The sequence below is a fragment of the Neophocaena asiaeorientalis genome, unplaced genomic scaffold (assembly GCF_003031525.2).
Source record: "Neophocaena asiaeorientalis asiaeorientalis breed wild unplaced genomic scaffold, Neophocaena_asiaeorientalis_V1.1 scaffold703, whole genome shotgun sequence".
Lineage (NCBI taxonomy): Eukaryota > Metazoa > Chordata > Mammalia > Artiodactyla > Phocoenidae > Neophocaena > Neophocaena asiaeorientalis.
In genome coordinates this window covers 3526007-3547810 of record NW_020174434.1, presented here as the reverse complement: position 1 = coordinate 3547810, position 21804 = coordinate 3526007, and the positions used below count along the sequence as shown (strand labels likewise).

Here is a 21804-nt window from a genome sequence, read left to right as displayed (position 1 = left end):
GAACGTGCACAGCGGCTCTGCTCCCTTTGGTGCTGGAGCGAGAGGACACTGGGCCCCTGCGCGGGGACCCAGTGGGAGGGGACTCGCTGCACCTCACTGCAGCCTGGATGGGCTGCACCACGTCCCCCCAAAGTTCACATGCCAAAACCCTGAGCCCCAGAACCTCTGGACGTATGTGCAGTTAGGGTCTTTAAAGAGGTAATTTGGATAAAGTGAGCTCTTCAGAAGGGGCCCCAGCCCAGGAGGACAGGTATCCCTGTAGGAAGAGGAGGTCAGGACGCAGACACGCAGACACACAGAGGAGGACAGTAGGGACACAGGGAAGATGCCGTCTCCAGCCCACGGGACACGACCCAGCGCCCTGGGGTCCGGGAAGGAGGTGAGGCCACGTCTCACTCTGGACACGATGTTTTCAAAGGAGGCGGATCACGTGACCCCGTCTTCATTTGGAAGGTCGTGGGCACAGAGGGAACATCCAGATGTATTTAGCTGTCACCTCCGCCCATTTCATATGTGCTCAGGGGACGACCAAGAGGCATCCACTTCTCCAGGTGTAGAGATGGAGAGTCACACACAGCGTGGAGGGGACCCAGGTCCTGGGGCGACGGACGGCGGGCAACACAATTATTAATGTAGGACACATCCTTCAGAAGCTTCAGGACACACGTCCTGGGGCTTTCATTTCTGTGTACGTGAACATGGGCAAATCATATGCACCATGACTTAAAATACCCTTAGAAAGACGGTCACGTCAATAAATTCCCACAGTCCTCGTGACCGACTGGGATGTGTGCGTATGTGGTGAGGGGCTCTCAATGTCTCACTACCTGAAGCTGGAGAATGTTTTATCAGAACATTGAAAAGGGCACACGCTCTGGGCCCTTCAAAGGCAGCTGGAAATGCAACGAATACCTCTCGAAAGTGCAACCCTGAGCTGGTTTTTCCAGACTGACCAAGCAGATAGGTTTCCTTGTGTAACTGTTACTTTAACAAAAGCCAAAATGTTTTCTTTATTTCTTTTTAAAAAGGGCGCAATTGCTTTTTAGAAGTCTCCCCAAAGATTCCCTTTCCTAGATTGTCTTTAAGCAGTTAGTTAAATGATACAGGTATTTCAAGAGAGTCCTATAGTTTTTTGTCCATAACTCGCCAAATATCATTGTTCTTAACGCACGATATAAAACTGAGGTCGTCAGAACGTTTAATAAACCGGAAAAGCACATTGCCGACTTAACACCCGCTAACATTTCTATCATCCCTTGGAGTGATTCAAATTCACTAAAGGAAGAAGAATGATGTGACCTTCTTCTGTCTCTTTTCTGGAGGAAGAGGACCTTTGTTTGGGACCTTCCACTTCGGGGCAGGGCTGGGAGGGTGAACAGTAAAAGCCTCAGAGCTCCGGCAAGGGCGGAGCGTCAGGTCCGGGATTCCATCTCAGGCTGATGTGTTTTACTCAACCCTGCGCTATTCTGACCCGTCGTGTGAGGACGTGGGGTGGGGACACCAGTGAGCTGGAACCTCTAGAAGGCTCAGTGGGACGTGGGTGCTTCATCCCCACAGGGCACCACGCAAACTCCAGGCTCTGACGCGAGTCACGGAACATCTCGGGCCCAGTCGTGGAGGGTGACTTGAGCACAAGGACCTGCTGTTCCTGGGTGCAGCCAGCCGGCACGAGACGCCCGTGGAAACGGTTACGTCAAGGCACTGGCATCCGAGGCTGTGTGCACAAGGCCACCCGTCTGAGCGTCTGCCCTGAGCCAGCCAAGGACTCAAAGGAACATCCGGTCTCCACTGGGATCGTCCTCACGTCCAGGGCCCTAAACACAGGCCGACACCAGCTGGTGTCCCAGTAAAGAGACTCCTCTGGGCCCCTGCGTTCTCCCTGAACCACCCCGTGTGTCACATCCAGCTGCCTCATCTATGTTCACGACCCTCTTCAGGCACATTCCACCCAAGGTTCCAAAAGTGTGTTTCCAAATGCCACCAGCTGGCTGCCTGTGCACAGCTCCAATGCCTCAAGTCCAATGTCCAAACCCGAACAGTCACCTCTGCTTCTCTCACCCGGTTCCCCTCCTTTCCTGGCTTCCCCAGAGTCAGAAGCGGGATCTCCACGACGTCAGGCCAGCAACTCAGCCTGGCGGGGCCCTGGCTCTGCCCCCTCCCTGCTCCCAGGGAAGTAAGTCACCAAGTCCCTGCTTTGCTGTGAAGGGGCCTTGGAGTCTTGCCCTTCATCTCACTGTCTCAGCCTGCTCCCACCATTTCAGGGAGAAATTACCGTAACTGTTGACGATTCCCCACCTGCTTTTCTAACTCATTTACTGTGTTACTTTCAAACTGATCTTTCCTATGCTAATCGTGACATTCTAGTGCTTCAAATATGTCCTGATGTCCCGATGCCTTGCATACGTGTTAGCATCTAACCTCAGCTTTCCTGGAGGGAGCGTACCCCCAAGTTTGAATAAGGCACCAAGAAGAAAGCGAAAAAGAGCAGGAAGACGAGGAGTGATTTTCATGTAGAAGAAACCCAAGACTCAGACGGAAAGTGGAGAGGTTCAGAAACCCCACACTCTCCACAGACCAGGAGATGCGCTTCACCCCCTGTCAGAGACGGGATGCAGGGCATCGGCGGGGCTCCCTGGAGCCGCTGCCTCTGAAGATGAACTTGCTCTTTTGCATAAGGTGTTTAGCTCAGAGAAGCGAGAGAGAGGACAGTGCGAGCGTTACGAGGGGCCGGTTGTACTTGATTTCTTCTTTCCCGACACATACACATTCTTTCCCTTTCTTCCTCATTCCAGGACCAGAGGCTCAACCTCACATGGACGCACAACTGGCCAGCACACAGCCTTCTGTGCAAACACAGAGGTAAACGTCCAGCCAACCCAGGAACGGGAGCCGGTCCAGCCCGGTGATGTGGGCGGGGAATGGAGCCTGGAGCCTCTTTATAGCAGGAGGTCAGGCCCTGGGCAGACGGGCACGTCCAGGGTCACCTGTCCTGCACACCTACCTCTTGGCTGAGCGGAGGAGAAGGTCTGGCTGTGAAACATTTTGGCTTTCCTTTTTCTGAGAGAAATCCATCACTGAAACTTGTAAAGCAGTTCAAGGGAGGCTGTTCTGTGGGCTCAGGGCACATCTGGGAGGCTGTCTGAGCAGAGCCGTGGGGCTGACGACTGTTAGGTTTCCTGTAACCTCAGTGCAGAGCGTGGCCGGCACGTGCGGCCAGGTCGGTTCACAGGTCAGCAGGCCCTGACACGTACTCCACTCGGGAGGCCCTGTCAGCCCCACCCCATTTAACAAAGTTCGTGGCCCCAAAATAGCAGCAGAACATCCGAGGCTAGGAGAAGAAAAACTGGGAAAATGGAAATGATGGATTTGGAATTTTTGCTTTGTCTTAACAGCTCCGTAATTCTGAAATCAGTTTATAGGCAGGAAACAGAATGTTGTAGGAAATCCCATGTGCATTTAGAAATTTTATTTACCTCTTTTCTAAAGGCTAAATTCCTTGTATTATTCATTTTTCTAAATGCTACAGAGATGTGTTATGGGAAAGAGATTTGTTTTATTCCCTGTAATTATCCCCAGAAGTTTTACGGCATTAGGGCATCACCATGAAATAAAACAGGTTGTCACTGAGCTATTCTGGTGACCACAGCTGCCCAAGAGGAGGGATCAAATAGTTGGGCGGGTAAGACCTGTCCACACCACAGACATGTGGGTCAGAACCCCCCAGCGCTCAGACCCACGCTTCTGAGAGCAGCTGCCTCACAGGGACTAGCGCGTGGAGAGTCGTCGGCAGGGACGCTAACCGAGCGGCTGACCGTGCCCTTGACCACTTGACGCTCTCAATTCCTCTTCAGGATGGGAGCTCGTGCCGTGCTGGGCACCACGCTGGCCGTGGCCTGTGCCGGAGCTGTCTTCTCTTTCATCCTGAGACACAAGGACCTCTTTTGGGGTGAGTAACGATAAATTACGGTCTTCTGAAATCATAACGTTATTGCTCCCAGCAACCAGAACAGGAAGCATCGTGGGTTCTCCAGAATCAGGTAAGACCTCTTCAGTGTCTCTTTCACTTTCCAAGAAAAGAACAATAATTCTTGAGTTGATTAGAATACGATTCTTTCTGAAAAATAACTGATTTTCCTATGATTACACAATAGAAGATTTCCATTTTTACCTACTCATATATTTGAAAAACATTTCTTTGGGCGTAGTTGTTTGTTCCTGTATCACAAAATCATTTTTCATTAAATCACTTCTGTGCTGTATGTTCAGGAATCGGGGTGCTACAATGTCAAATTCAGTTAAGAAAGGTATAGCTATGCTGTGGTTGAAATCATCACAGCTCAAACTCTGCTTCTGTTTTGGAAAAAAGGTCCCAAACACGGAGAAGGGATGTGACTGGAGCAGGGTGTCGGAGGGCTTTTCGAGGATGCTCTCTGATCACCAGCCTCTGCAACACGGGCCCCCCGGGCAGGCTCGCCCCTCTGGGCTCTTCAGGGCTGGACATTCTGCTCCCCTGGCCTCTCCCCCGAGCCCCGGGCCCCTTGATCACCCTCCAGGCCTGATGAGAGGCCTGAGTCCACGCAGCCACGTCCACCCCAGGGTGTCTCCTGCTGAGAGCCACGGAGTCTCCAGTTTCATTGAACACGGGGGCCTCAGGGCCACACGAACCGTTGCACCAAAGTCCTTTGCAGACCCATATGCTCCTTGAGAAAATGGCCTGGCCATCAAGGCCATGAGGAGGCCGGGGTCAGGCTCTGTCCCCACCCACTACTGACTGGGCCACTCTCCTGTCTGTAGAATGGAGAAAACTGGAAGATTCTCCACCACAGTTCTCTTTGTGAGTGTCAATGAGATGCTCCGTCTAAAGTACTGAGTGCACCGTGCCTGGACAATACGAACTAGAAAAAAACAGAAACCAATTCCATTTAAATACCCTCGCAACGTGGTCCCCCTCCTCCCAGCCCAGCAAACCCATCACAGCAAATGGGTGCAGCAAATGCTTCGTGAATTGGTCATTGCATTCGATATTTACTACAGTCTAGTTCTACAAAAGCATAGTGACAAAGGTGTCATGAGTAAGAGCCACTCAACAGAATATAAATATATCTGCTCACTAGAGGTTTTAGTTTTAGAAATCATATTTTTTAAATTGGGAAAGGTGTATCTACAGCTTTGCTAGAGCAATTTTTTATTGTTTCCCCATCTCTAAGAGGTTATTTTTCCCTCAGGCTTTCAGTATATACATAACTAATGCACAGAATAGCATCTGATAAAGATACTGCAATTTGGAGCCTAATGTTTTGCTCATTAGAATATTTTGAAGCTGGCTAATGACTTGTTCACTTTGTAAACTAATTATTTAGAAAATATCCTTAGTCTTGCAGTGTTTCACTTTTACAGCCTTTAATACAATGATTTTTTGTTTCCCAGTTGACAAGCCGATGGTCATTTTAAACAAAATAATTGCGCACTGGTTAACTTCCTTTTTTATTTAGCTATTTATTCATTTATAATTGAAGAATAGCTGATTTACAATATCGTGTTAGCTTCAGGTACAGCCAAGTGATTTACTCATACATATACACTGTTTCAGATTCTTTCCCCTTACAGTTTACCACAAAATACCGAGTATAGTTCCCTGTGTTATATACAGTAGGTCTTTGCTGGTTATCTATTTTATATACAGAAGTGTCGAACATTCTTTGAAACATAACTTTTATCAGTCACATTTCTCCGTAGGCAAAATTTCAATGACGATCCCACCAGACTTTTTGTCTGCATTTGGGTTTATGGCACTGTGTTCACAGACTCTGTGACACGAGCTGTTGGATTGCTCCCTGTCGCTTGTTCAGAACCGGCTGGGGGCCCCGGGCATAAGGACCAGGTCCGGGCTGGACCACAGACGTCCATCTCCACCTGCCTGTGGGGTCCAGTCACCCGTTCACAGCTTAGAAAGTAGAGGTCCCAAGGGTCTCAGAGACGGCGGAGCTGTGGCCATGCTCACCCTCACCTCCCAGGTCTGCACGTGGAAACAACACACACGTTTGAGCCTGGTTGATAAACACTCAGGAACAGCTGTCCTCAGGTGTCACATCCGTTTGTGAACCATAGGCAGGTTTGCACAGCAGGAGTTCAAGTCCTCTCTCAAAAGCTCCGAATAGCGCGTTTATCATGGAAACCACGTGAGTTCATCACCTCACGGACTGGGGTTCGTTTCTTGTGTTCGTGCAAAGTCAAGATTTGAGTGCAATCATCTGTGTGTTCCAACACGTCATAGCTGTTCCAAGAGAATCAGATGCAAATGAACAAGAGGCAGCAGAGGCGTTGCTGCAGGTGGGGGATTGGGGAAGCCAGCCTGATGAGTGGATCTGTTTCACGAGGAAAGCTGGCAGACTTACTCCAGTTCATTGGGTTTCAGCAAACAGGTATCATTAAAGTCAGGACTGAACACAGAGCTCAGAGCAAAACCACGTCCTCGGAGTTAGTCGAGAGTACAGCTCAGAGAGGGAGAGTCCAGCACTCTTGCCTTGTTATTTTAGTAGTCACTCTTTGGAAATAAGTGACTTCCTTCTTTCTGGCCTGTAGTGTTTTCTCGCATAACGGCTTCCTGAATTCCAGCTCTTTCCATATGAGATGAGCATGTTCGGAGGGGACCTTCTATGGGTAGCGCACCCCCTCGGGGGTACCCATCTTCAGAAGGCTGATGTCTCCAGATCAGACGAATCAGGAAACTCCCTCGGATTTAGTTTTCAGACCTGAAAAGAAGAGGTTAGGTTCCAGGTCTCCCAGTCTGTGGTCCTACGGTCGGATGCTGCGTCTCTGGACGCCACCCCGTGCCCCGGTAGCTGCCCAGCAGCAGCTGAAGGAGGTGATTGAAGAGCCAGGAAGGGAGGTGAGCCTGACCCCCCACACAGTGAGGAGGAGACGACACGGGTCACATCCGCCCGCTACCGGCAGAGACTGGAGGCAATTCAAGACGAGAACTACACTTTTATGGGGAATTTTCAGCCCAAAAATATATTTCTTTTGCAATATCTGAAGAGATAATAATCTGCAAGCCTGTAACACTATCTTTAGGAACTCGGTAAACTACTTCATAGTAAGGAAAGATACTGGAGAATAAGTCAAATAAGTCAAATACAATGGATTACGCTTAAATGACAATATCGTCAAGAAAAGGAAGGATCTCTCTAGCAACTGTTAATTCCAAAGACAGTGGTGACAGACAAACATTTTTCTTTTTACTGAATGTTCTCAATAACTGCCAAGTGCTGCGAAGAGCCAGCAGTTGATCTCATTGCAGGAGACCTAAGAGGCAGGGGGGTCAGTGCATTCGGCCAACGCAGGGCCAGGCTGACCGCAGAAACGAAAATGTGGACGGACGGTTTGGATGGGAACGAAAGGAAGTACATGAAGGTCACAGGGCCTTAAACCCCGAGCTTTCGTGGGGCTCCCAGTCCTGAGAGCTGAGTGAAATCCCCTCCAGCCCCAGGGCAGGGGTCCCTGAAAAGGCCGGCCTCTCCTGCGGGTTCTGCAGCCCCAGGCTGGTGGCCCCTCTGGGGTCCCCCTGACTCCCCCGCTCCGCCCCCTTCCTGTGCCGCACGCCCGCCGGGTGCTTCAGACCTCACGGCACGAACCCATGGCCGTGGTGGCCTGGACCCGGCCGAGCTGAGGCCGCTTCCGCCCCGTGTGCCCTCCACCAGCCCGGGGTTGGAGGAGCGCAGGGGGCACAGAGGAAGGACCAGAGGGAGTCACGCTGTGGAATGTGCGCTGATGGCTGGGAAAGGACACTGAGGGGCTGCAGGCGAAACCCGACGTCCTTCAAGGTGCCTTTGTGGGTCCACCGGGGGCGAGACCCCACGCTGGGCTCCTGGATGCAGGATGGACTCTGACAAGGTCTCCGCCTCCCAGGAACCTGCCGTCTGAACCTCCCAAACTTTTCTTACAGTTTTGAGTCCCTTTACTTCTTCTTGCAACAAAATCTTCCGTTAAATTTTAGGACAAAAGTTATCCGGTAACTTAATCCTCCTAAATTTGCTCAGGACTTTAATGTATTTTTCTGGAATACGCTATGCTTACGCAATTCTAAAGATATGGAAATTTACCATTTTAAAAATAGCTTTCTTTCCATTTAGGTGTGTAATGTTCAAGAACATTCTGATATTCTATTTATTCTTAGAAATGAATGCATTTCCTTTGATGAAGTATTGATTATGCAAAAGGTGATTTAGTAACAGAAGTTACTTGTGTGCATTGGAAGGAGTTGCCTCCTTTATGATATTCATTTGGGACCTCACGTTTTAACCCCAAGACGGAATCTTAAATTATTGTCTTAGTCTATTTGGGCTGCGATCACAGAACCATGGACTGGGGGGGCTTATACACAATAGACCTCTGCTTCTCTCAGTCTGGAGGCCGGAAGTCCCAGATCAAGCTTCCAGCACCTTCAGATTCTGGTGAGGACCCTCCTCCTGGTTCACAGACGGGCTCTTCTCACTGTGTCCTCGCCTGGAGGGAGGGGCGGGAGCTCATGGGTCCCTTATACGAGGGCAGGTACCCCATCATGGGGGCTCCGTCCTCACGACCTCATCACCTCCCAAAGCCCCTCCTCCTGATGCTGTTCCATTGAGTGCCAGGATGTCAACATACGAATTCTGGGGAAACGCAAGCAGTCATACCACAGAACTTGTTAAACATGCCATGCACTAAAAACTAAAATAAAAAATAAGGGTCTTTTCACTGCAAACTGCTGGTGTATTGGAGTAGTTTATCTTCTCTTAAATGCACAAGTTAAAATAGGCAACTATTATTATGAACTTTCTATACCACTGGTTTAGGTAACGAAAGCGCTCAGAAAAGAAGTTATTCAGAATCCCTGGAGGTGGCCAGGGCAAGTGAGAAGTAGGAATGGCCGGGCTGCCCGCGTAAAGATGGTGCTGGGTCCCTCCCCTCCCCATCCCCAGGGTCTCTGCCAGCGAGGAACCAATACTCACGTAAGATGGGGAAACAGATCCAGGACCCCACGGAGGAGGGGCCCAGACGCCCCGTGGTTGTCACCACATCCGGCTGCGCGTGGCAGGGAGTTTGCGAACTTTGCGTTTGACGGTGTGATGCTTCGTTCGTAGGAGAGACGGAGGAGTGTCGAGTCAGGGGCATCGTGGAGGCGAGCAAGCTGCTGGTGGACGAGGCCGTCTACTCCACGACGAGCAGGTACCGTCCTGGGAGTGGGAAGGAGGTGCGCCGGCTCCTGGGGCTTAGCGGATTTGCCCACCGTATTCTTCACAGTTTCCTCCACCTTACAAATTAGGGGCTGAGACTCACGTGAGCTTATTCTCCTTTCTGGGGTCACATGCAAACACCTGAGAGGAACCGTGTTCAAATTCTCTCTCTAGCAAAACAGAGCAAAGGGCAGTGATGCAGCCAGGGTTCAATATATCCTGGTTCAAAAGACAGATGAGGGAGCCTGGCTCCTGCAGAACTGGCCTCAGACCCAGGGGGCAGGAGGGGTCCAGACACACGGCCCCAGCGTCCGGGCTCTGTGACACAGCTGTAACCTTACCTAGGAATTAAATCTGCCCCGCATTCCTTTTAAATCATTAAGAAACACCTTCATTTTAAATATAAAAGCGACATCAATATTAAGAATATTATAGTCTCACATTAGATGTTTGTAAAGCAAACACGACAAACACACAAGAATCTAAAGAGCAGGTTTTATCTTCACAAGTGTGTTGTTTTACTGGAATCTGACTAATCATTATTTAAGGTCTCAAGATACAAAATATCACAAGGCAGAGGCTGGTTTACTTCAAATTTCTATTATTCCACCAGAAAAAGGCCCTATTGTCCATACTGGCTGCAACTAAGTTTTGCTTATTTTATAAAAACTTCGATTAATGGGGAAAGAAAGAAGAAACCTCGTGAAGTCTGACTCTGTGAGTGTGTCCACGACTATGATATCAGCTATCCGTGAAAAGGGGGAAGAGCTACTGACAACCCGCATGGGGAGAAGGCACTGAGCCTCCTTGGACCCCCCTGCAGCGAAGGGCTGCACCCCTGAGGTGACCTGCTTTCTCCCGAGGGGGAACTGACCTTTTGCAAAGCCTGTGGCCTGGGGGCTTCGTTTCATATGTAAATGTTGGAACAAAGGCTACTCGCCGACCGTGCTGCACGGTGGATTTTAGTAACAGCAGAAGAAAAACGCTAGAAACCTGGGAATGAGGCTGTCCCCGCTGAGACCTGAGCAAACGGGGCGGTGAGTTCCAGGCCGGCACAGGCCCTCCTGCTGCCCTGGGGCTCCGGCTGGCCGCAGCCTGGGGAAGGGCCCAGGGGCTGGTGCGCAGCGGCCCAGGAAGATCCTGTCTGTTTTCTAATACACCAGCTCTCCTGAGAAGGGGCCCTGGCCGCGTCTCTCCAGACGGCTCTCCAAGGGTGTCTACACAGCGAACAGCCTTGGAAGACAGAGTTTTGTTCACTGTCCGACGTGCGGTTAAGGACTCCTTCCAGTAAAGGCCAGGCTTCCTGTCCTCCCAGAAAGACCCGGCTTCCTCTGCAGGACCAGAGCCCGCGGCCGCTGCCACCGTAACAGATCACCACAAACTCAGTGGCTACAACAACGTAATTTATTACCTTACCGTCCTGAGGGTTGAAGTCCAGCACGTACCTCACGGGCCCAAAACCACGGTGTCAGCAGAACCGTGTCCTTCCCGGAACTTCAGGGACAGATGTGTGTCCTGCCTTTTCCACATCCCCGAGGCCACCTACATCCCTTGGCTACTGGCCCCTTCCTCCGTCCTGGAGCTGTCACATCCATCTCCCGAGCTCCCTCCACTGTCACCTTCCCCTGTGGCTACCCTGGGCCCACCTGGGTCATCCAGGATGAGATCCGCGTTTATGATCGCCTGAGAAGCAACCTGATCCACCTGCCACTTAACTCCCTTTGCTGTAGAAACGAACACGTTCACAGGCCTGACGATCAGAACTCGGATGTCTTTGGGGGCCAGCGTCACATCTACCACGGCGTCCAGGGTGTGGAAACACACGCCAGCATGGGTGGGCAGCCCTGAGCAACGGCCTCATTCGTCTCTGAGCCTGGTTCCCGTGGGAGCTTGTAAGGAAAAGCTCTGCCCCTCAGAGTTCACGGCCTCACAGTACCTTTGGGAAACACGCTGGCAAGTCCAGCACGCTCCCACGTTACGTTCTCTATCGTGTACGTCTATACGCGCACCGGCTGGTGTCTAGCGTGCCGTGTGCGTAGGATCTTCGATTCTCAACGCCGTCTCCGTCAGTCACGGGCGGTCATCCTGGTGCACCGCCTTCCTCATCTGTGAAATGGGCCCGCCTAGCGCTGGTCTCCTGCGCTTTGATGAGCAGCGACTGAAGACGTGGAGTAATGTGGGTCAGTGCTCAGCCGGCACCTGCACGCCACCTCCGCTCAGTGGGCTCCGCACATTCCAGGTTGTTAGTAACAAGGGAAATGTGTGAAGGATCCACTTGCTCAGAGCTGGCAGAACGACTGAAGCACAACTGGGCCATTTCCCCAAGACCTCAGGGCTGTGAACCAGAAACCCAAGCAGCAGTGGTAGGGGGTGTCCTGCCCCCGAGCTCTGACCCCGCGGCTCTCAGGTTAGGCTTAGAGCTGGTCCTCACACGGGCTCCTGGGGCCTCAGTGGTGCAAGCCTGCAGGGGCCACCAGGTGACGGCAGCTTCCCGCACAGGCCACCTGGGTCCTGCCCCTCCAGGGGTCCCCGGGCCCTGAAATGCTGGTGGGCAGGTGGGTCCCCTGTGGTGGGAGCTGCTGGAATCCCGAAGGCCAGGGACCCTCGTGAGAGGACAGAGGGACGGGAGGGTGAGGGGTGCCCACGGCAGGACTTGCAGTTCTCGCCACCAGCAGCTCCGTCACCTGCTCAGCTGTGCCGTGAGATGCGTGACTGACACGGACACAGCAGGGTCGCAGCCTCAGCACATCTGGCCTGGGACCAGGACAGGCTGCTGGCTCTCAGAGCCCCATCCATCAGCTGGAACCCTCACGTCTAACTGGGTTGTTTTCTCAAGTTACAAAATCAATTTATTTATCCACAGTAATACTCTCAGTGAAACATTAATTAGCACTTAAAATACCCTTAAATAACACTAAAAATCAGTATTGCACAATAAGCTAGAAAAACTATCAACATAAAAAGTGAGACGACCTTATCTCAACAAAAATTTAACGTGTATTACAAAGTGACCAAGAAGAATGAATCAGCGGCACACATACACAGATGAGCCATTGTCAAAAAGGGTTCTGAAACCAACTTAATTTAGTTTTCATGGCAATGTATGGTACATGTATAGGCAATGTTAGCAAACCCGCTTACTAACTGGACTTTGATGAGAAGGTTGATCTCACACAGCTGTTACGAGGGTCAAATGAGTTGGCTACGCAAGTTTGTAAAAGACAAACATTGGTCATTCTCCTCACCTTTCAACACTGGAAGATCGTCTACACTTGGGTCCCATCCCTTCACTAAATCCCACGGTCCTTGTGGACGGGGGTCCTTGAATCCCCACCTGCCTGTCACCTGGCAGGTACTAAGTAAAGGTGTGTGTGATTGATTAGCAATTACCAAACACCATAAAATAATAATTGACTTTACATCTCCTCTTTGTGCCCAGAAACCTCCACAAAAGAGAAACCATTTCTCCATCACAGCTTCTGTCTTTTTCCAAACTCCCTGAGCCCACCAGCCGCGCCGCGTCCCGGGCGGCGGACATCATGGAGGTGTCGGTGCAGGAGGCAATGAGGAGGGCTCACCTAGGGTCTGCACCGTCTGGGCCGCCCACAGGTGAGCACCCGGGGGAGGGGGGCAGGTCAGGGCCCGGCAGGGCTGCGCAGGGGCCGGGGGTGTCCCCGCAGGGCGCGATGCCCACTCTTTCACAGGACAAATGAGCGGTTCTTTAAGAGGCTCAGTAGCTTGGTTTTGTTGTTCTGGGAAACCACTGCTTCTCTGCTGTTCAGATGGGGTTTGGAGAAGCAGCTCAATAACCTAAGTGTCCCGCTCTGTGGTAAGAAATGATTGAGGGATACTTTCAAGGCCCCGACCGACCTGGTTAAAACCTGGGGGAAACTCACTTCTGTGGGACGCAGTGTGTTCCAGGGAGACGGGGACAGCAGCCCCGCTTCTCCTGAGAAAACTGCCTCAGGGTCCTGCTCAGGCCTCTGGGAGCCAATGTGTTCCTCCCTATGATGGGGCAGTCACACTGGCCGTCCACTCGGCTGGCCACAGGCCAACCAGCAGACACAAGGGGCGAGCTGCATCCCATCAAAGGCTCTGTTGATGTTAAGATGCTGAGTGAAAGTGATTTCGATCATAGGCGTATTTCTAAGTCCAATGATGAGGAATTAAAAAACAAGATTATTTTTAATGAACTTGTGGAGACTTTTTTCCATGTGGTGCCGTGAGCTACTTGGTCTCTGAGTTTTTCCTCCCAATTAGCTGTAGATGAGTTTCATGCTGATTTACTTAGCTTTTAGAATGAGACAGACTCAGCTAAACCGGGATTAACCTGAATTCTCAGATACTAAACTTAGAAGTTAAGTTGAATCAACTTTAGAGCAACCAAAGATCCATTTGAAATGTTTTTATTGAAGCAGTTGAAAACTGTCTCTAAGGACTGTTGGTCCGCGGTCCTGTCCCGGTGCAGCTGGGACTCCGGTAGCCGTGACTGCAGTCAGAGGTCCTGCCGGCCTCGGGTTCACGGTGTAGAGTCGCAAGGCCATTGCCCAGGTCTGCAGGTGTATTCAGCTGATGAGTTTCGGCCAGGCTGTGGTGCAGAATTGAAGAACCCCATAGTCTAGGATGTTTTCTATTATTTCCACTATCAGCATAGCCAATCTAGAAATTTCAGAATTAGTAAAAGTGAGAGGATCCAAATGTTTCCCCATCAGTTCGTCACCAAACAGTATCTACAATCAAATGTTGGCACCCCTCCCCTAGGGATGTTTCCTAGCATTGGTTTTGTATTAACATAGCTAGGATCGTGGTTCTTCTTTTAAAAAAATAAATGTATTTATTTGTTTATTTATGATTGCATTGGGTCTTCGTTGCTGTGCACGGGCTTTCTCTAGTTGTGGCGAGTGGGGGCTACTCTTTGTTGCGGGGCGCGGGTGTCTCATTGCGGTGGCTTCTCTTGTTGCGGAGCACGGGCTCTAGGCACGTGGACTCAGTAGTTGTGGCACACGGGCTCAGTAGTTGTGGTGCATGGGCTCAGTAGTTGTGGCACACAGGCTCAGTAGTTGTGGCCCACGGGCTCAGTTGCTCCATGGCATGTGGGATCTTCCTGGACCAGGGCTCGAACCCATGTCCCCTGCATTGGCAGGTAGATTCTTAACCACTGCGCTACCAGGGAAGTCACATTGTGGTTCTTCTCATGGACTTTGTCTGTTAGACACTCCCATGTGCTTGAGCGTTCCCTGGTGCAAAGCCTCACCTTGTTAAGGAATGTGTATTTCTCTATCGACTAAATAAAAATTGTAGTCTAAGCTTCATTTAACTGTCCACATACAGTCATTCCATAGAGGTTGTTCAGTGAACATTAATTAAGCTAGTTTTGTTTCTCTCTAGTTTGAAAATGGGATGCGTGTCTTCCAGTGTTTTTCTATCTTGATTTCATCGGGATCTGGCCAGTTTTATGGCATTATCTTTGAAGATTTATACAAACCATCTTGGGGAGTAACCAGTGATTCCTTCTACCAACAGACAAGAAAGTGGTCCTTGCTTTGATTTGTCAAATAAACAGCAACAAAACTGGCAAAAAATAAGAGACTGTTTCCTGGGGCCCTAACCTAGAAAGATTTATGAGAAGGAAGCAAACATCAACATGAAGGAGAAAAGAAGGGTTTTGTAGATGGACACGTGGATACTGTTAGGAAACTTGACTGAGGTAGGGTTTGCGGGGAGGACAAAGGCCAGGATTCGCCGTTTTCTGAGGTCAGGGCGTGGGCCCCCAGCCTCAGCCGAGCAGCAGGGCAAACGCTGGAGATTCCACGAGCGAGGCTGCGGATGCCTCCGAGAAGTGCTCGCCTCTGGGGTCAGAGCGCTCAGAATTGCTTTTCTGAAAGATCGCAAAGCAAAGATACATTTTAAACCCCACATTCCTAGCAACGAGGACACTCAAGGGGGTTAAATGAGAGAGGATTGATTTCAAGGAGAAGGAAGGGCTTCCTGCAAAGAATGAGGAGGTTTCTGTGTGAATCCCGATCACATTAGAACATTTACCCCGTCAGGTAGGTTTGTTATTACAATCGAGGGCTGAAACTTTGGTGTTTGTTCCTTAGATGTTTTATCAGAAGATCTACTGAAAACGATTGCAAACCTGTCCGGATGCCAGCCCTACATGCTTCCCCCCAGATGTCCAAACACCTGCCTGGCAAACAAGTACAGGCTCATCACGGGCGCCTGCAACAACAGGTAATTCCTCAGCGCCCTCGGTCTCACCTGTAAGTTGTATTTGAACATGACAGGTGTCATCAGGGCAGAGTCTCCATAGATTGTTTGAGGTTCCATTAAAGAAAGTGGACAATACTGACTCCATTATATTAAGAAGTGGTCAAGCCTCTTCCTTACGCCCATGTTTCCAATAATTCTGTGTGTATCTTTAATAAGACACAGATTTTAAAGGTCTTCAGCTCCCTGGCAGCCAGGTACCTCTTTCACCAGCGATGCTAATCATAAACCTTCAGGTGTCCCTGAGGTCATCCCAGCTTTCTTCCATTTCTTTTTCTGCGTATTTGCTGTCCACTCTCAGCCACCGACTCAGGCCGTCTCATACTCTGATCGCTCTTTCCAGAAGGTCAGTCCATTCTGGAAACCCCCAAACATTCCAGGTGACCCCAGCCACCTCTGGGCCCCCGGCGCCCCCAGGGCTCCATGTGCCGTGTTCTGGGGAAACTGTACTTGCAGGTGGATGTGGGGTCACGGACGGCAGGACCAGGGTCAGGGGTCTCCTCTGCCCATGGCACCCCTCCCGGCTCCGCTCTCTGCTGTCAACCCCACCGCCCGCCGAGGAGGGGACAGCCAACGTCCCCTGCTGATGGGCTCTGGGGGACGCACCTTCCAGGGAACTGTGGGTGGAGGCCGAGTCCCTTTCTTTCCTTCCGTGATGACGATTGAATCTTGTGTCACAGTATTTACAGCAACTAGATCCAAAGGACCAGCAGGGACTTCATACTTCTTTTCTGCCCCAAACATAACATACCTGCTCAGAAAACTCAAGTGATACCACCCTGAAGCCTCGCTAACTGTTTCATAAATGAGACACAAGGGCCGCTGAGTATCGGCCCCAAGGTGGCCGATTCTCTCTGCAGGCTCAGACTTGCTAGTTCAAAACCTGCCCACACCAACCTCAAACGTTCACACATCCACTTGTTATAAAAATAGCCCCCGGAGCAGATTTTCAGCTGCCTGGTGTCTGAGAGACAGGAGCTGGTGTTTCAAACAAATCCCAGTAACGCGGAGCCGCGGGGGGAGCAGATACCTGTCTCCCTCGTGAAACTCTCCTCCAGAGACGTGTCACCTGCTTGTTGTCAGCTTTGCGACCATTTCCAATGTGGTCGTCGATCCACATCTACCAAAGGAACCACGTGCTGGTGAAAGCTGACCCTCTGGGGCCGCCGCGGTTATCCTGCTCCAGCCTAGCGGCATCGTAGAGCGATGCCGGAAGCCTGGAGGGGCCCCGCCTGGTGGCTGCGAGGTCCCCACATGGTGCCCCTGCGTCCTGCCGAGCAGGCTGGGCTCTGACCCGACCAGAGGGTGAGACGGTCACAGAAACCATGTGATGTCCCGGGAGCTGCTGAAACATGACCGTCGATCAGAAAAAAACACAAACAAACAAACAAAAAAACCCAGTCCCCTGAGCAGTTAAATCAGCGTTCTCGTTATTCTCAACTGAGTGAAAGGGATGCGCTTTATGGAATTTCAATAAAGACAAGCCAGCTGTAGCAGGTCAGAGCTCCGTATTAAAGCTGACTTACTGCAGCTGATTAAATGCATTACTATCCACATGGTTTTGCAAATTAAGCCACTCTGGAGACCAACAGAGTATTAAAACTAGAATTAGCCCCATTTACTGTCCCTTCAGACCTGCCAAAGTAACCATCATCACCTACTGCTACTCATCATTCCTGAGTGGCCCCTGGACACAGCGGCAGGGCTGGGAGTGAGCCACAGAAGTGCCTTTTCTCCAGCGTCAGGAACCCTGGGGTGTCCCTGCCTGAACTGTGGGCTCTTGCCTCAAACAAGAGCTTAGAAGGTTCTCGGCAGCCCGTGGTTCCTTTACTTCTGGGCAGAGCATCCAAACCAGCCCCATTTGTACAAGAATGGTGGGCAGACATTGTGTCTCAAATGGTGTAAAATAATTTAGTGTCAAAACAAAGCAACTAATTCTTCAGTATTTACACTTACAAATACTTTAAAAGTTTTAAAAATCCTTTAGCTTGCCATGATTCCTGTAGACTTTGCTCCCTAAATGTTGTGTCTACACATCAGATGCGGGAAAGAATATTAAGCCTAGATCCCAATCTTTTCCAATTCAAATGCTTTTGCTACATGACCTCAAAGAACCCAACAAAGTTGTCTCCTGTCCACCTGCAAACTCCAGCCTCGCTCCTTTCTTTCTGGAAGATTCTGCAAACACCAAACACCCCCATGGCTATTATTGCCATAGGGATGTGTTGATAAAGGCCGAGGGATCTCGGATACCACAACAATTTTGTACCCAGATAATCCATTTTTGAAAAACAACAAATTTTTTCTCTAACAGAAAATTCCCCTTCTTTTCTTTTGTCTTTGAACTAACATTTCCATTCTAATTTGTCTGATGGTTTTCTTCTAAATGTAGGATATTTTACGATTAAAGTATTTTATTTTCTCCTTTTACATAGTCCTTTACTTTTACGTATTCTCTCTAGGCTTTTTATTCTTGTATTTTCTAAATGTTACATAGTCACGTATTTATTTTATACATTTACATATGTGATCACATACGTATATATTTACTATTCATATGTGATTTGCACAAGCACTAGTTACCAATCATTTGTCTCTCATTTCCTCATTGCTGGAAACATCTCTGGGGCACACTGATTCTTATTGATACTGGTCCCTTTGACGTAAAGGCACCTGCATGACTCAAAAATCATGCTCAAACATAGTCTGTAGGGCTTCCCTGGTGGCGCAGTGGTTGGAGCCCCAGGGAGGTGCCCATGGCGAGCTCCCGAGTGAGACGCAGCCTTCAGAGGAAAAGCAGGGAAACTGGGCAGCGAAGGTGGGAGACACAGGGACGGGCAGGATGCCCCAGGTTCAGGTGCTGAGGAGGGAGGGCACGTGCATGTGGGCTTTGGGAGTCAGCTCCCTCGAGACCACCTGCACCCTTACAGCCCGGGAACGTCTCAGCACCACGGGGGCGTGTGGTCCCCACTGGACAGAGGGCTTCACCCTCTACAATCACCCCAGGGGCGCCGGCTCCACTGTGTCCCTGGGGACAGTTCACTGCATCGGCCCTGCTGCTTTGTCCCTCCTCGACTCAAACACGGAGCCCCGCTGTCTCCACAGAGACCACCCTAGGTGGGGAGCCGCCAACACAGCCCTGGCCAGGTGGCTGCCCCCCGCCTACGAAGACGGCATCAGCGAACCCAGAGGCTGGAACCCACACTTCCTGTACAACGGGTTCCCCCTGCCCCCGGTGAGTGCCGCTGAAACGGGGCTGGAACTGGTTTCCCAGGACGGAGCAAACCTCCCCTCACCTTGGAGGGAGCCAGGCTTTGATGAGATCTCGCTCAGTCGGGCCGGCCCCTGCGCGGGCGCCTATATGATGGGCCTCCCGGCCCCTGTGGGGTGGAGAAGGTCTCCTCCCCTTATGGCTCGGACACTTAGCTCTGACAGACCAGAGCCACTCAGCCAGTGAGTGGAAAAACACAGAGTTAAGCTTCCTCCAGCTTTCGACTCTTTACAAATAGGTACAAGACTAGACACGTTCAAAGACACTTATAATTGATTAATTCACTCATTTAAGTGGCAAAGATGATAATTGCTACCCACTCCCAGAGGCAAATCATTTGCCAAACAAACTCATACCTAATCTACTGATCACTCGGGTCCAAAAATGGATCGTTTGTCCCCAATTCGACTGCTCGCTTCAGTGAATAAACCAGTGGGTAGCCACCCACATTCCTCGGCTTATACCCCCTCCCGGAGCCAGCAAGGCTGCGTCTCTCTGTGCCTCTTCTCTGAAGTTACATCTCTCCTGAGTCAAGGAAGGTCTCAGAGTCTAAGGACCCATGTGGTTAGATCTGACCCCCTGGGAATCCAGGCTCACCCCCATCTCGAGGTCCTTAAAGTGACTACGTCTGCCAAGTCCCCTTTGCCATGCGATGTATTCACAGGCTCCAGGGATGGGGGAATGGACATCTGCAGGGGCCATTACCCTGCCTACCAGTCCCCCTCTGACCCCAGAAGTCATATCCATTCCACACGCAAACTGCATGTACCCCCATCCCGAGGCCCCCCAAAGTCTCAGCCCGCCACAGCATCAACTCAAAATCCCAAACCTGATCTAAATCGCACCATTTTCAGACCCCCAAATCTCATCCTTTGAATAATCTGAATCAGGGATGGGGAAGCTCTGGGTATGACCCCTCTGGGGGCAAAACTCCCCTCTTTTGGGGCCTATGAAACCAGAAAGCAAGCCTGCCCCCAAAATGCAATGGTGGGACGGGCACGGGATAACAGCTGAGCTGTAGACGTCCTGGTTCAGAAACAAAAAAGTGGAAAGGAGAAAGTCACCGATCCCAAACAATTCTGACTCAGGCCAGGCAAACGCCACTGGGCCTCAAGGCCTGGGAGCAACCCTCGGGCTCAGGGCTCTGCCCCTCTAGGCCCAGCATTAAATGGCACTAATCGCTAGAGGACTCAATTTAATCCCCACGACAGTCCCCAGAGGTCAGCGTTTTTATGTTTATCTACAAGTGAGGAAACTACGACTCGGCCCTAAATCACCACCCGTGCACGTCGGGGAGGAGAGCCGGGGCGGCCCCAGGGACCCTAGCCTGCCCCAGGAGCGCCAGCGTCCTGTGAATGAGCGCGGAGCCCTGAGCCCCCGGGCTAACCGCACCCCAGGGGTCTGCTTCCCCCGGCCCCGCAGGACGGCCTCCCACACGTGACCTCTGGTCTGTCCGCCCAGGTCCGGGAGGTGAGCAGGCAGGTCATCCACGTTTCCAACGAGGCTGTGACGGAGGACGGCCAGTACTCTGACCTCCTGACGGCGTGGGGACAGTACACTGACCACGACCTGGCCTTCACGCCACAGAGCGCCAGCCACGCTGCCTTCGGGGGCGGGGCCGACTGCCAGCGGACCTGTGAGAACCGAAGCCCGTGCTTTCCCGTACAGGTAGAATTTTTACACTTCCTCATTTTTACTATGAAACTAAGAGGTGCGGTCTTCAAAACTCAGACACAAGTCCCTTTTGGTCCCGTCCCCAGGGGGTAACAGCCATTATGAATTTCCTGTGTTTCCTGCCAGAAGTTATCTATCTGCACATATATGTGTATAAGATTACGTGTGTGTGCTTATACCTTACAGTTTTTGTGTCCTACTATGCGTACATCCTGAACCCGGTATGGGTCACTTGGCAATAGTTCTTACTCATCTCTCCGTCTCGCTAAACGGACAGAGGCTGGGTTTCATGACCCTCCCCATCCCACCGCGTTTGCATTTAGACCTGTTTAACCCGATTTCCTTACTGACGAGCACCGGAGTCGCCTCCAGTTTTGCTGCTGTTCCGCTGTCACAAACAGCGAAGCAGAGAACGCGCTCTGACCTGAATCTCGGCCGCACGTGCGTGCCTAACAGACAAGCCACTGGGGATACAGCCGCTAGATTCAGAGCAGGCGCCGTGAACTTCCGACAGAGATTTTGCAGAACTGTTGCCTGTTAATATTGCTCTGGTTTTCCCTCCGACCTGCAATGTAAGAGACATACAGGCAGGGTTTTTAATTACTTCTCCTAAGAAAATATCTCCGAGGCTGGCAAGGGGCATTTTCCACCTAGGAGCAGAGACTGCTTGGGGCTGGGGTCCTCCCTCACGTTTATTCCAGAAACCTTGGCCGAGCAGCCAGGATTCCGCATGTGGCGCCCTGAGCTAGGAAGGCCGGACGGGCAGGAGGAGGGGCTTCCTGGTGGGCCAAGGAGAGCCAGCAGGCGGGGTACCCCTGGCGTCCGCAGAGGTGGCCCCCCAGGCGAGGCAGAACACACCAAAAGGAAGACCGGGGGGCCGGGGGAAGTGGGCGCCACCACACGTCTGCATGAGTCAGAGCAAAGGGAATTCTGACCAGTCTAATCGCCCAGACCCTGGGAGGAGAAGGGCTGCCCGCTGAAGAGCGGACGGGACCCCTGGGGCGCTGGCAGAGGAAGGCCGGTGCTGGAGGGAGGTGGGCGGCCCGGGGCGCCTAGCGTCTATGAGGAGGGGGCCCAGGACCCCAGCTGACCCGCCGTGCCCTTCCCGCAGCTCCAGGCCAACGCCTCGCCGGCCGCGGGCACCGCCTGTCTGCCCTTTTACCGCTCGTCACCCACCTGCGGCTCCGGGACCCAAGGCGCCTTCTTCGGCAACGTGTCCTGGGTGAACCCGCGCCAGCAGATGAATGGGCTGACCTCGTTCCTGGACGCGTCCACCGTGTACGGCAGCTCCCCGGCCTCCGAGCAGCGGCTGCGGAACTGGACCAGCGCCGAGGGGCTGCTGCTCGTCAACGCGCGCTACCGGGACGCCGGCCG

The 21804-nt window shown here is 51.6% G+C and overlaps 1 protein-coding gene across 1 annotated transcript in view; it reads left to right on the top strand.

Annotated features, from left to right (window-relative positions):
* Positions 1 to 2987: 2987 nt before the first annotated feature.
* Positions 2988 to 21804, top strand: part of TPO (thyroid peroxidase) — a 32284-nt gene continuing 13467 nt past the window's right edge. The window contains 8 exon segments of the mRNA XM_024756929.1: positions 2988 to 3024; positions 3852 to 3946; positions 9123 to 9207; positions 12655 to 12824; positions 15317 to 15449; positions 18591 to 18720; positions 20218 to 20424; positions 21542 to 21803. Coding sequence (XP_024612697.1) covers positions 3853 to 3946; positions 9123 to 9207; positions 12655 to 12824; positions 15317 to 15449; positions 18591 to 18720; positions 20218 to 20424; positions 21542 to 21803 — 1081 coding nt within the window. The 5' untranslated portion in view covers positions 2988 to 3024; position 3852.